The following is a 13,711-nucleotide window of genomic DNA, read 5'->3' as shown; positions in this document are numbered from 1 at the left end:
CTCTAGTGATAAACACCGCTTTCGCTGCTGTATTAAAAAGCCCAGCAAAACCCCAAACAAACACAGCAAAAAAAAAATACATTTTTTCTTACATTATGGAGTTCTTTGGGAAACCTGAGACAATTTATTTGCAGACTTTCTTGCATTTGTCATCAGTAAAATGAAACTTTTCAGTTTGAGTTGTAAAATCACTTAAATAGAATAAACAAACTGTGGAAAGACTAGTTACTATTGCCTACAGTAATAGGCTCACATTGAGCAAATAACTCAACTTGGGATGTATCTATGTTAGTATTTCAGTTGGATCTGGGAATGTTCTTTTGAAGCCAAGCAGTCATCCTCACCTGCTGTGTTTTGGCTAATGTGGAATGGTCTTGGAGCACTTGAACAGGAATCCTTTTGGATGAAACTGAGTTGAAAGTTGTGTTCTATGAGAGTAGTTTGTGTATGCTGGTCACTTGTGGTTGTAATATGGTATGCTTTGAAGTAGAAATGATTGAAATGCAGAGATGGTGGGCACTGATCCTTAATGGCAACTGTCTTGCTTTATAGATTTTCTTGTGTTGATCCATACTTCTGGTTGATGTTGTTGTACAGACAGTGTGAGATTTTATTCAGCCACTTTATTAAATCGTATTTCTTGCCCTCCCCTAAGAAACAACAGGCCAATGCAGAGATTGAAGACTCCCAGCTCCCCCCTTTCCCAGTAAAAAAGAAGGAATTAGACAGCAGTGGGACTCTGTAGAGGATTGTTGCTTCATGCCTAAAATTAGCCACAAAGTTTGTAAGCAGACTTAAGGGCCACACCTTCTACAGTGTTGGAGGTTACTTCACTTTGGTCATAGATATGCAATCATAACCCTTCCAGCAAGGACAGGTTTCGATACTGTCTGAACTTGTGTACTTGATTGCATTTCTGCTTTGTATAAATAGCTTTCTCAGTGCTGGAAATGCAACAGCTTTTTTTTTCCAAAGCTTTTTTGTGGCTGAGGTGTGTGCATTTTCAAAATACAAATTAAGTGACGAAAGCTTGGAGAGTTTATGCAGTTTGTCACTCATAATTTCAGACTTGGGTTTGAAAGCCAATAATCCAAGGTAAGTGTGTGGTATGGCCAGATGGCCTTGTAATAGCATTAGAGTTGCCTTCATCTCTTTTATGCTCTGGCTGGAGTGAATGCAAGATATTTTAGTTGATAAAGGTGTTAAAAAAGAGAGAGTCAGAAGAATGGTAGTGCTGCCAAGCTGAAGTGCTAATGTATGTCTTTCTATAATCTTTGACACGTCTACAGCTTAAAGGTCTTTTGTTAAAACTCTGCCAATCTAACTTGCTTAGCTGCTACTGTTCACTTGTATGAAGACCTTGGAAATTCCAAACTTCTCTCTTGCCTCTTTTAAAAGCAGAATCTCCCTCCTGTTACATTGAGTATTGACAGGCTGGCTTAACCTGGAAGTAGCAATGCAAACCCATTTTCCTCTAGACTGGGCTTGTTTGATGTCCCCTTAACGTCAATACCTGAGTCACCATGAGCAGGGGACGCCTGTAATGGTTTTCTGCTGGAGTTTTACCAGCAATTCATACTCAGTAGAGTAACTTGATAGGAGCTTTTAGAGTTTGATTTTGAGGTGCATTGTTTAAAGGTACAAGCAATGATACTAGGCTCAAGGAAGTGTAGAAAGACAGATGCTGTTTATTTGCAGTTTGTGCTGTAACAGTGATGTGTGCTTTTCTCTAAAAGAAGAAAGGAGTCTGTGTTTGAAAAGGGGTATATGGGCTGGTGGTGGTGTCATTCCCTCCCCATGTATGCATGTAAACAAATTGGTCTTAGTGAAGTTGGACTAATGTGATTCTTCACTTTCTGTTGACAGTAGTGATGTTGCAATAACTGTGCTTTGGATGAATTTTAGCTCTTGTGGGTATTATAGTTCTTACTGGTTTTACTACCGTTTTGAAAAGTATTTAGTGTTTACCTCCAAATGTAGAATTAGTGCTACAATTGCACCAGTTTTGACTTCACTGATGAACTAACACATTACTACCTTTTGGTAAACAAATCTCTATAAAACATTCTACATTTGTCAGTAACAGGTGAATTGTTTTAATTCTTTCTTTCAGCTTTCTTACAGTTTCTCACAGCTTTCCCCAGGGAAAAAGTTTGGGAAGGCCTGTCCCTGCTCTCTCTGGTCAGAGAGCTGCTGCTAGTTTCCTTTTGCAGCAGTAACTGAAGCAGATGTGTTAATGAAGCTTTCTTTTCATAGGGATAGAAGGAGGTGGTGGAAGGTACTTATTGCATTTTCATAACTGTATATTGACATTGTTACCATGTGTGTTGAAGAATTGTACCCTCCTGGCTTAGTTCCCAGTGATGCCATAGGATTCACTTTGAATAAGAGCAATTTGGAAGTGGTATTGTAAGGGACACAATAAGATCTTTTCTGGACGTGGAGCAATTGATTGTTCCTTTCAGTTGTGAGCAATGTTTGACTGTATAGAGTATATGGATGTGGTCCCATGCACTAGAACCTTCTCTACCAGTGCTGCAAAAATTATTTTCTTTTGTTTGTGGCATTAAATGACAGTGGTGGTTATCTCTTTGCATATCTTAAGTAATCTTTAGGAGTAGTAGTATTTAAATAGCATATCACTTTGACATAAATAACTGCTCTACTGTTGTTCTATATGGAAGTAGGATACTTTATAAATAAAGTTTAATGTTTTGGAATAAAATACTTGTGTATTTGGAATTGAAGGCTAAATGATAAGTGAGATCCTTGTTGGCTCTGTGTAGGACTTTGATATAAGCAGAGTGCTTTTGTCAGTTAGATTGCTTTTGTTCTAAAGAGAAGATTTGGTTTTGGACCAGTCTTGGTGATATGTTAACTGGTAAGAACTTATGTGAGACCTGTAAAAAACTAAATAGGATGTTTGAGTTGGTGGGGAAGACATTTAGAGTATTTCTGAGGAGAGAAAGTAGGTGGTTTTCCACAGCTTTTTTTCATCTGTGCTATTGCCTTTTTCTTAATCCCATTTTTGACAGAAATAAAAAAATAGGTTTTGCAGACTTTGTTTGGAAGCATTTAATAGCTCTCTTTCAGCTGCTGAGGGACATGACTTAGATTAAACACTTTGTTTATTAACTAACTTCAAAAGGTTTTTTTTAATATGCACAGAGTAACTCTCTGAGAACAGGTTCTAGTTGGTTCCTTATTATGGTTTTGCTCAGAGCTGGTATTTTCCACCATATTGTTTATATAACACAGCAAGCTAAATGGTGGTTATCTTGTCAACTTCTGTATATTTGTGTTACTCTAAACTTGAGTGTCTGCCTGTGAACTAAAATCTGCATCAGCAGACAGCTTTGCCCAGTGAATGAAGCCTTGGAGTTGTTTATGAAACTGTCTTTAAGTTTGAGGAGGGAAGGAAAACAACAAAAACCCTACAAAACACAGCTTGAAGGTGCTGCAGGAGCTCAGTCTTTCTGGAGGCGCCCCTGAGAGTGGAAATGGAAGAATGCAAGCTCATAAATACTTAGCTCATGATATTTTGTCAATTATGAGGAACTTAGTCTCTCAAAACACTTCTTGCTGGAATGACAGTTCTTGGTGAATGGTACATTAATGGAAAAGACTGCAGAACTTGTAATTGTAAGTTACAAGTAGAAAGCCTTGGTTTATAGACCAAAATACATGTAGCTTACAACCTTAGAATCTGCCTTTGAGTTGTGCATATATCTTTTATAGCACTTGATTGCTCTGCAAGCATTGCTTATTCTGAACTTTAGAGACTATTCTAACTACCTTTGTATGTGAGTTAACTTTTTTAAGGAGACCTTAAGTAAGCTGTCACAACTTAAATATAAATTGGGACAATGATACTTGTTGATGTATGGTTAAAGGTTTTACCTTAATCCTGTAATCAAATTCTCAGTGTTCTTGTATAAACCTGAGAGGAGAGTGCATGTCATGTTCCTGGTGACTGACATGCTACTGCATGCACAGTTGCTATTGTATTGTGGCCTTCTTTTTGTAATTTATGCAGGGTGAATGGTTAAACTCACAGTGGGATGTGAGAGCACAGTTTAAAAAAAAATTTCAGTTGTGACTCCCCATTTGTGATGTAACCTTTCTGCTCAGAAGGCTGTTTGTACTGATAGCTTGATAAAGAAAGCAAAGCAAATGCTAATACTCTGCATGTATTCCTGATCCCTAGGATGTGGCTGTAGCTTAGTAGTCCACACAAATCGCATGTTGGCATGAAAGTGTATATGTAAAACTTGTAAGAATCAGAAGGGTTTAAATGTGAAAGGGGAGGAGCCAGAAACAAGTGGGAACTCTTCAGTGCCTGTTTTGCATCTATTGTTTTAGCAGTATTTTAGTTGAAAAGTTCTTCAGTTATTGTGTTTTGTGAATATCTAAAGCAAAGCAAAAATCTTTACAGGAAAGTAATCTTTTAAAATATACTTGAGAATAAATGAACCCTGATCAGTTTAGCTTACATAAAACTTGAGATTCCTGCCAAGTGCAAATTATGTAATAATGTCTGTTACTCCCATAATAAAAACATTTCATGGGGAAAATTAAATTTCACGCCTTAATCTTTTGTTGGGAAAAGGAAAATCCAAATACTCAAGGTTAGGTGAAACATTCCCAAGTTTACCTTGATGGAGTTTGCCACTGTGACCTCAAGAGTTTTGTTTCACTTGCTTTTGATAGTAAACAATATTTCTTATAGTGTGATAAATAAAAATTAATTACTGGAGTCTGGAGAAGATGTTGTTAATTTAATCTTTTCAGACTGTCACACACTGAGATGGGGCACAGAAAATGTTGAATATGTACTGTCTATGTGCATTCATCTGAGTAACTGCCTAAATGAAAATAATTCAGAAGAAAGCAGAAGGAGGAAAGTTATCAGGAAAAACAGTCATACTACTGAAGTTTGACTGTTTTGACTCTAAGTGAATTAGCATTTGGTTTTCATCTGGATGGTTAAACTTGATACTTGTTTTCTACTGAGATTCGAGTTTGTGTTGAAGTCCTGAAGAGGATGGGGAAGCTTTCTAGTGGTCAGTGGTATACTTAGCTGTGCCTATACTACCAGACTTCTGTCATTTCATTGAAAGAAGTTCATTTTAAGGCTTGTGGAACTCTTGCCAGTTCCACTTAGTCTCTTGGGCTAAACTTTTTGATGTTTGGCGTCATGGGCTGGAACAGGACACTTAAATTCCCCATCCTCCATGGGTGTTTGCAGAGCTCAACTCAAAAGCTGTCTAGGCCTGGGTTAATAGCATGTGACCATGTAATCAGCAGTTCTTTAACTTTGAAACTTTCCTTCTTTCAGCATTAGTACTAGACTAGTTTGAGATTTTTCAAAAGTTAGTGGTTCTTGGGCTTTCTTTGTAGGTAGGATATGTTCAGTAGGGTTTTCCTGCTGCCAGCTGAGTCAAAAACTGCATTTTGTCCAGGGAAGTGCAAGTGAGATGTCTCTTGCCTTAGAAATTATTTATGCTGTCCTGTTTTAAATGCTGATGAGCTTTCTGTTTTGAGTCTTGCAGATGGTGGGTTTCAAAGTAAATGTGGAATATATAAAGATGGAACTTAAGACTTAAATTTTATCCATAGTGTACAGTATTATCTTTGTCCTTCAGTCAGAGCTCATACAATAAACCATTTTTTTCATGCAGCTGAAAACTGCTTAGAAGACCTCTTACAGCTTATCTATGTGAAACTCGTTCCAGTCTCTGACATCACAAGTTTCCTGTCTCATTTGACTGCCTTCATTGGTGGTGTGCATTTCTTCATTCCTCTTACTTCAGCTGTTACCACACAGTTCTCAATTTTTTGAACTGGTAGATGCTGCAGCCAGAAAATAACTGGTATGGTTGAGCTTTCCTACTGAGTGGAACTGGCTGCATTCCCATTGTGAGCGTTTGGTTTTTTTGTTGTTGTTGGTTTTTTTTTTTAAACTGAAGAGTAAAGATGTAAATAATCATAACTGTATAAGGACTTAATGCCTGGAATCTGGAGGTAGATGAGAATATATCTGTTTTTGAGAGGCAATCTTTGACAGATGCTCTAGTCTTGTGCTTTACTCTGCTAGGTTAATCATTAAGTGAATAATTCAGTAATCTTGCACACTAAAAAGATCTGAACTTATCTGCAAAACTCAGAGCTAAGATGTTTTATTCATTTAAAATGACTAAATAATTGTGTGCTTTGCAAAACAGTTACACTGGTAGTGATTTGTAACTGCATCGGGTGGTTCTTCTGAAATGTTGCTTTAATATTAGGAGCTGATATGGAAAAATTGGTAGCTGTGAATTAATATGTTTAAATACTACAAAAATAAACAATATTCCACCTACAGGTCTGTATCTATATCTTGGAATCCTCATAGCTTTCTGTTTTGACTTTCTGCTGACAGGTCACAATTAGGGCAGGCAAAGCATAAGGCACATAGCCCTCCTGAGAGTAGAAAATCTATTTCAAAGACACCCAAAGTGCAGTCTAATACTACTTCTGAACAGTCCAAGGGATACTTTTCTAAAAGGTAATTGTGCTTCATATTCATATGTTAACCAGTGTTATCTGCACTTGAAAAACTTGTATAATTATTGAGTTACACAGAGTTCTAATAAAACATATGACTAATGTATATTTAACTAATCTAGGTATTGCATTCACTAGATATATTTCAGTGTTTCCAGTTCTGTTTGCTTTTTCTTTTTGTAATTCACCAACTAAGAGCATTCCATCAGTGATGGGGAGGAAACGATTTCTGCATAACTAGTCCTGGAATACTTGCAAGGTGTTTCTCCTCTTCTTGTGCTTCATGTTGGGGGAAGATTGCCCAAGGAGTTTAGAGCAATGTCCAATATGAGTTGAAATGTGCAATAATATAAAGGCCTGTAGCCCTATGTTCAGGGTAATCTTGGTATTGCTTGTCTGCTCTTCCTATGCTTCTGCCAAATACACTCTACAACAGTTTTCTATTACGTAGAAGAGAATTTTGCCAATTTTGTATGTGATTCACTACATCAATTTAAAGATTGATGAGAAACTATCCTTTAAGAGCCTTTCTTGAACTAGAATCCAGTTATGACTAGTTATGCATTACTGAACACTCCTTACTCTCTTGTGGAACTTATATTCTCAAACATTCAGTTAATAGCTTCATGGCTTGATTTGGTTTTTTTGTTTGGTTTTAATCAGTTTGACATATATGTATAAAAGTAAAATCTATTCAAGTTAAATTTACTTTTTTTAAAAAAAGTGGTGTATGGTGCTTTTATTTTGCAATATACTCAGGTTTTATGCTAGCAGATATGTGCAGTACGACTGTTCGCATCCAAGCATGTGGGGGTTTTTGTTTGTTTGCTTCAGTGTGAGCTGAACAGTGTTTCTTACATGCAGTATCCTTTATTATTTAACAATGATGACATTTATTGTGCAGAATTCTTACAAACTGTGAGGCTTCTTGAGTTCAACTCTAATGCTGTTCCTGCTTGCTTCTACAGAGGCTGTAGTTCATCTGCTGTTTTAATACCACAACAAGAAGATCCAGAGAGAGTCAATACTTCAGAAAAGCAAAAAACGGGGCAAGTGCCTAAGAAAGACAATTCTCGAGGAGTTAAACGCAGTGCTAGTCCAGATTACAGGAGGACCAATTCTCCTAGCTCTGCTAAAAAACCCAAAGCACTTCAACACACTGAAACTTCCTCAGAAACTAACAAGCCACATACTAAATCTAAGAGAAGACACTCAGACCAAGAGCTGCCCAAGTCTACACAATTGCCATCAACAAGCAAGGCTCACACCAGAAAGGGTGGAGCTGCTGGTAGCTCCCGAAGTCAGAAAAGGAAAAGGACAGAGAATCTGTCTTGTATAGAGAGTGGGTCATCAGTTGAATCAACTGGCACTGAAGAAAAGTCAGCAAAAGTCTCCAAGCTGGCTTCAAAATCGGTGACCTCAGCCAAAGCTGGGTGTAGCACCATCACCGATTCTTCTTCTTCAGCTTCCACCTCCTCCTCCTCTTCTGCTGTTGCCTCTGCTTCTTCTACTGTTCCTCAGGGTGCCAGAGTGAAACAGGGAAAGGACCAGAGTAAGGCTAGACGTTCCCGTTCTGCATCCAGCCCCAGTCCAAGAAGGAGTAGCAGGGACAAAGAACCAAGTAAAACAGGTGGCTCTTCAAAGTTTGACTGGGCTGCTCGATTTAGCCCCAAAGTCAGTCTCCCTAAAACAAAACTGTCTCTACCAGGCTCTTCCAAGTCGGAGACATCAAAACCTGGACCTTCAGGACTACAGGCTAAGCTAGCAAGTAAGTCATTCTTTTCTGGAAGAATAAACACATATGTTTTAAAATCAAGTCTTCTAAACAAATACTTCTGTTTTTTCAAGCTGCTTATGATCTTCCTAGAAATTAAGTTTTAGTATGTTCTGCTGAGTTAAGTAAAGCTGTGACTGAAATTGACAGCTAAAGCAGACAAGTTCAGTCAGTGTTCTGTGGATTTAAGTTGCTTCTGTGTCTAACAAATCAATTTTAAAAATACATGCAAAATAATTAGATGTTATGATGGGGGCATAAATGTTATAAAACACTCTTGATTATATTCCTTTTGTCAGAGTTTTATTTCCCCTCATTTTCTTAAGTTTTCTGTTTGGAAATGGGAATGATAAATGCTGGAAAACAGATCATATGAGGTATCTTCTTTGAGACTTACTTCCCTGTTTCTTCTTTGTTGTGAGGATCTGACATTTAAGAACTGTAGTCTTGTAAGCCTGGTGTACATAGTGCTGGGGATATCAGTCACTTTATTTTCTAAGTTGTTCTTACAAGGTATGGCTTCTCTGTGGGGCTGAGTTTGAATAGCAGCTACTGTTCCTAAACATGATCACTGAGAAATGCAGGCTGTTTCCAAGCAGAGTACCTGCTTGCTAGTATGCAGACAACTCTGTTGTCTTGAACAATTTGTTTTTTTAAAAAGTGTTTTAAAAAACTTTCGTTGTCTTCTGAATCATTTATTTACTGCTTGCATTCTCTAAACTTGAGGTAAGAGGTTGGATTCCTAAGCTTGCTTACTGTTGTTCCTTTACTTAGGCGTGATCACAAGCAGCTTGTCTGAATGGGGACACATCCGTAGCTAATACTAATGCTGGAAGTAGGTGAAATAATCAAAAGCAACTGGATGTCTTTCTGTAGATTCAACATAGGTCTGTTAAATTTACAGGTGTGTTTTGGCTAGTGTGCATGACTGGAGTATTGATTCTGGAATGACCTCACCTAACAGATGAAGAATGGCATTTGAGGAGAGAGGAGTTATTTGCTTTACAACAAAGGTTTTTTTTCCCCTACCTGCTCTGTGATTCAAGGCTACCAGGTGATGAATTCCAGAATCAAAACTCTGGATTTGCACAGGGTGAAAGGAGAGGGAAGTGAGTAGAAGTCAGGGACCAATGGGAATGACCAGCAAGTTCTGAAATAAGTCAGACTACAGGCAATGAAGAAAGGCAACAAGAAGGAGAAAGAGAATTTACCTCCAGCAAGTGAACAAGAAGATGAAGGCAGAGACTAATTAATGTAATAAGTTAGAAAAATTCTTGAAGGAGTGAGAAAGGGAAGGGTGGAATAGCACAATGTAAAGGATTGTGTGTGTATGTCTTGTGTACCTTGAGAGAACAGCATTTAGAATTTGAGCCTAAACTGTTACTGCAAAGACTGAACTGAGAAAGATACTATGACTTACCTTTCAGGTCATAGAAGAGCTAAAGGTTTTTTGCCAGAAGGCCCTTGAATATATGTGACAAAACCAAGGTGTTGGGGACTTGGTGTGTGTGTAAAATGTCACTGCTAAGGGGCACCAAGCATGGTGAGACATGTTTCTACATGTGATGGAGAACCAAACTATTTTCTGTAGATACCATTTCAATTTGAGGGAGGGGAAAAGTACTGACAGGTGGTATTAGGAAGTCTAAAATGTCTAATGCCTCTTTACCATAGATTGCAGCAAAATATACTCCAGTAAATGTCATTGATCACCAGATATCACTGTAAGAGCCCAACCTAGAACACAAGTCTTAAACTATGATATTTTCAAACAGTCTCAGCCTTTCAAATAGTGCTCTCTGACAACAGGTTGAGGTGATCTTGGAATCAATAATAACTACTGTTAGCTTAGTCTTTTTAAAAAAGAGAGTGTGTGTGACATACACTTTCAAACTATTTGGAAAAAATTTGAAGTTTTTTAACAAAATGCACATTTTGCATAATGCTAAGAAGTGTCGTGAAAACATGAAAAAAAATGAACCACTAGGGTAGGTTTTTGAGAAAGAATAGGTGAGTTCAAATTTGTTTTCTGTAGCAGACCAATAACCTTAGAGGATAAGGGAGCAGAAGAAAGTGATGTCTCACACAAATACTAACACTGTGGGGCTTTGTAAAGCAGGAAAGCAAAGAGTGCTGTAGATGAAATTGAGGTGTACACCCTTCTACCTGGAAACAAATCCTTAGAAATCCTAGTAATTCTGTGTAGAAACGTAAAGCTTAAACTTGATAGGCTTTTATAGGTGTATATGTTATGAAACATGTTTGGAGAAGTCTGAAATAGGGCTTATAGAATTAGTGGTAGATAAACAAAAAAGAAAACATAACAGTTGCAATAATATCAGGAAAATTATATGTGGAAGTGGCTCTAGGAAAATAAGTGTGGGGAGGGGGATTATTCAGGCTGATATAAAATCATAGAATGGTTTGGTTGAAAGGGATCTTAAATTCCAAAACCCCTGCCACAGGCAGGGCCACCTTCCACTACACCAGGTTCTGAAAGCCCTATTTGGTAAGTCATGCTTATATAAATGCAATGCTGTTATTTTCTGGAGATGATGCAGTTTGAGAAGTGCAGGAATCATTGTTAGGGGTTGTGGTCTTTGAATGAAAAATAACGGCAGCTGATCTGACTTACTCTGCTGAAGAGAAGAATGAGGAGAAACATGGTTGCCATCTTTGGAGAAGTTTTTCACATGCTGAAGGAGAATGAGGACAATACCCTGAGGTTTCTTGTCCATCTGTCCTGGATAGCTTAATAGGTGTTAAATCCAGCCCAGGTGACTTTCAGAGTGTTAAGCTCTACCCAGCAGTCTCCGTAACAGAGCAGTGATATCACTGAATGACAACTAAAGAGTATATTGGAATAATAAAAACAGGCTACACTAAAGCTTTTCACATCTATTTGAGTAGTTGAATATTTCTTCACAGTGGAAAGGGGGAAGAGAGAAAGAAAGCAAGTTTCTCATTTTGTTCTTGTGACTTGACTATTTTCACATCCCTTTCAGGCCATATATGTTGGAGGGGCTTTTCAAACATTGCAAATTGGGTCATGTTACTGATTATGCAACAATATAAAATCAGACTCAGTTATGTTTCTATTATTGGGGAAATCTTTGCTGTCCTTTGTATTGTCTTGTTGCCCCTAGGTAGGAAGATGCTGGCAGCAATGGCTGGGACAGTGCTAAGAGCAGGGTAACTTGGGATAGCTGTCCCTGCCTGGGACAGCTCTGATCTCTACCTAATACTTGGAGATTTGGGGGGTTAGGGAGCTTATTGGTGTATGCACTGAAAAACCACGTGAACATAAAGATGGAGTGTGAATGGTATGTAACTCCTTCCTTTGAGGGATTTGGCAGAGGTGAGGGAGAAAAGAGTGCTCTGAATCAGTTTATTTGGGATTGTGGGTACAGTGCTGGTTTGGGTGATGGTAGTTAGAGCCTTGGAACTGTGGATTTGGGATTGAGGCAGTAAGATGGCTAGCTTGGAGATACTTTAATTGTGATCACAGGCTGTGTGGGGCTTTAATAAGAGCTGGGGATGTCTAGTTTGGTACTGAGGGAGGGTGATAGTGGAATATTGCAAGAGCAGGAGGCTGTCTTGCCTTCCCCTGCTACAGCTCTTTTTACCCTCTCTCAACTGGTGAGAAGAACAGCCTCACACAGGAGCCAATCTGAAGACTAAAATTCCAGTCCTAACAAGTAAATCACTCCTGATTGCCTTTCTGAACTGCACATGAAGGGCTTTCTGGGTTATGAACTGTGAAAGTTTGTCTTAACTTTGTTTTGACTTGAGTAATATGTTCAGACTTAATAAGTGATTACAGTACAGCTGCATTCAGAACTTTTCTTTTGCACAACAAAATCTTCCTTAAGAAATGCTGACACGTAAACACACTTAAATGTGAAGTTAAGATATTTCAGTTTGATTTGTTAGGCTGCGCTATTTCAGGTTTAGCCTGTTTGAATGTATTTTCCTTCTGACTCATAAACATGAGTGCTTGGCATGCAAAATAGGATGATGTCAGGGCATAAGCAATATATGTCTGCCATAAGAAAGCCTGTGCTTCTTCTTTAATTCTGAAGTTCACTTCTGAAGTTCTTGCAGGTGCTTAAACCTGATTTTCTTTGAAGGGTTTGGATTAGAGATCATTTAGGTAAACTTGGCACCCACAAATCTATGGGCCCTGATGGGATGCACCTACAAGTGTTGAAGGAGCTGGCAGATGTTACTGCTAAGCCATTGTCCATCATCTTTGAAAGGTCATGGGGAACAGCAGGGTTGCCTGAGGAAAGCCATTGTCACTTGAGAAAGCGCAAGGGAAAGGATGTTGGGAACTATGGTCAACCTCACCTCCATCCCTGGAAACATGATGGAAGAGCTCATCCTGCATTGTCATCTCTAAGCATGTGAAGTAAAAGAAGGTTGTCAGTAGTAGTCAACATGGATTCACTGAGGGGAAGTAATGCTTAACTAGTCTGATAGTCTGCTGTGATGGAATGGCTGGCTGAGTAGGTAGATGAAGGGAGGGCTGTGGATGTTGTCTGTCTTGACTTCAGCAAGGCTTTTGACTCAGTCTCCTGTAGCATCCTTGTAGCTCAGGAAGTGTGGGTGAGGTGTGGATGGTGGAGTTCAGAGGTTGTGATCAGCACACAGTGTCCACTTGGAGGCCTGTAGCTGGCAGGGAGTCAGTATTGGGTTCAGTCCTGTTCTGCTGGTTCATCAATGACCTGGGTAAGGGGACAGAGTGCACCCTCAGCAAGCCTGATGATACAGAAGTCAGAGGTGTGGCTGATACACCAGAGGCTGTGCTGCCATTCAGCTAAACCTGGAGAAGCTGCAGAGGTGGGTGGAGAGGAACCTGGTGAAGTTCAAAGGAAGTGCAGGGTCACACATCAGGGCAGGTTGGGAGCTGACCTGCTGAAAAGCAGCTCTGGGGAGAAGGACCTGAGGGCCCTGGTGGAGAACAGGTGGTGCATGAGCCAGCAGTGAGCTCTTGTGGCTGAGAAGGCAAATGAAATTCTGGGATGCATTAGGAAGAGCACTTCTAACAGATCAATAAAGTTGATCCTGCACCTCTACTCTGCCTTGGTGAGGTGTCAGCTGGAGTGTTGTGTCCAGTTCTGGTCTCCCCAGATCAAGGAAGACAGGGAACTAATGAAAAGGTCCCGTAGAGGGCAATGAAGGTCATGAGGGGACTGGAGCATCTCTGGTGAGGAAAGGCTGAGATATCTGTGCCTGTTTAGCCTGGAGAAAAGATGACTTACCAATGCATACAAACACTTTGGGGGTGGTTGTCAAGAGATTAGGCCAGACTCTTTTTTCGGTGATGCCCAGCCCCAGGACAAACAGCAGAGAACACAAACTGAATACAGGAAGTTCCACTGACTAAGA

At 39.3% G+C, this 13,711-nt stretch overlaps 1 protein-coding gene across 9 annotated transcripts in view; it reads left to right on the top strand.

Moving 5' to 3' along the window:
• Window positions 1–13,711, top strand: part of TRIP12 (thyroid hormone receptor interactor 12) — a 76,295-nt gene that overhangs the window by 27,475 nt on the left and 35,109 nt on the right. For 5 of the 9 annotated variants that reach the window (XM_064721623.1, XM_064721626.1, XM_064721624.1 and 2 more), the window contains exons 3-4: window positions 6,422–6,547; window positions 7,515–8,314. In XM_064721623.1, coding sequence (XP_064577693.1) covers window positions 6,422–6,547; window positions 7,515–8,314 — 926 coding nt within the window. The remainder of the gene's footprint in view (window positions 1–6,421; window positions 6,548–7,514; window positions 8,315–13,711) is intronic. The other 4 variants (XM_064721625.1, XM_064721627.1, XM_064721630.1 and 1 more) reach the window with 2 other exon arrangements.

Source organism: Zonotrichia leucophrys, chromosome 9 (genome assembly GCF_028769735.1).
Source record: "Zonotrichia leucophrys gambelii isolate GWCS_2022_RI chromosome 9, RI_Zleu_2.0, whole genome shotgun sequence".
Lineage (NCBI taxonomy): Eukaryota > Metazoa > Chordata > Aves > Passeriformes > Passerellidae > Zonotrichia > Zonotrichia leucophrys.
Note: the sequence above shows the minus strand (reverse complement) of the source record. Positions and strands in the feature narration are given on the sequence as shown.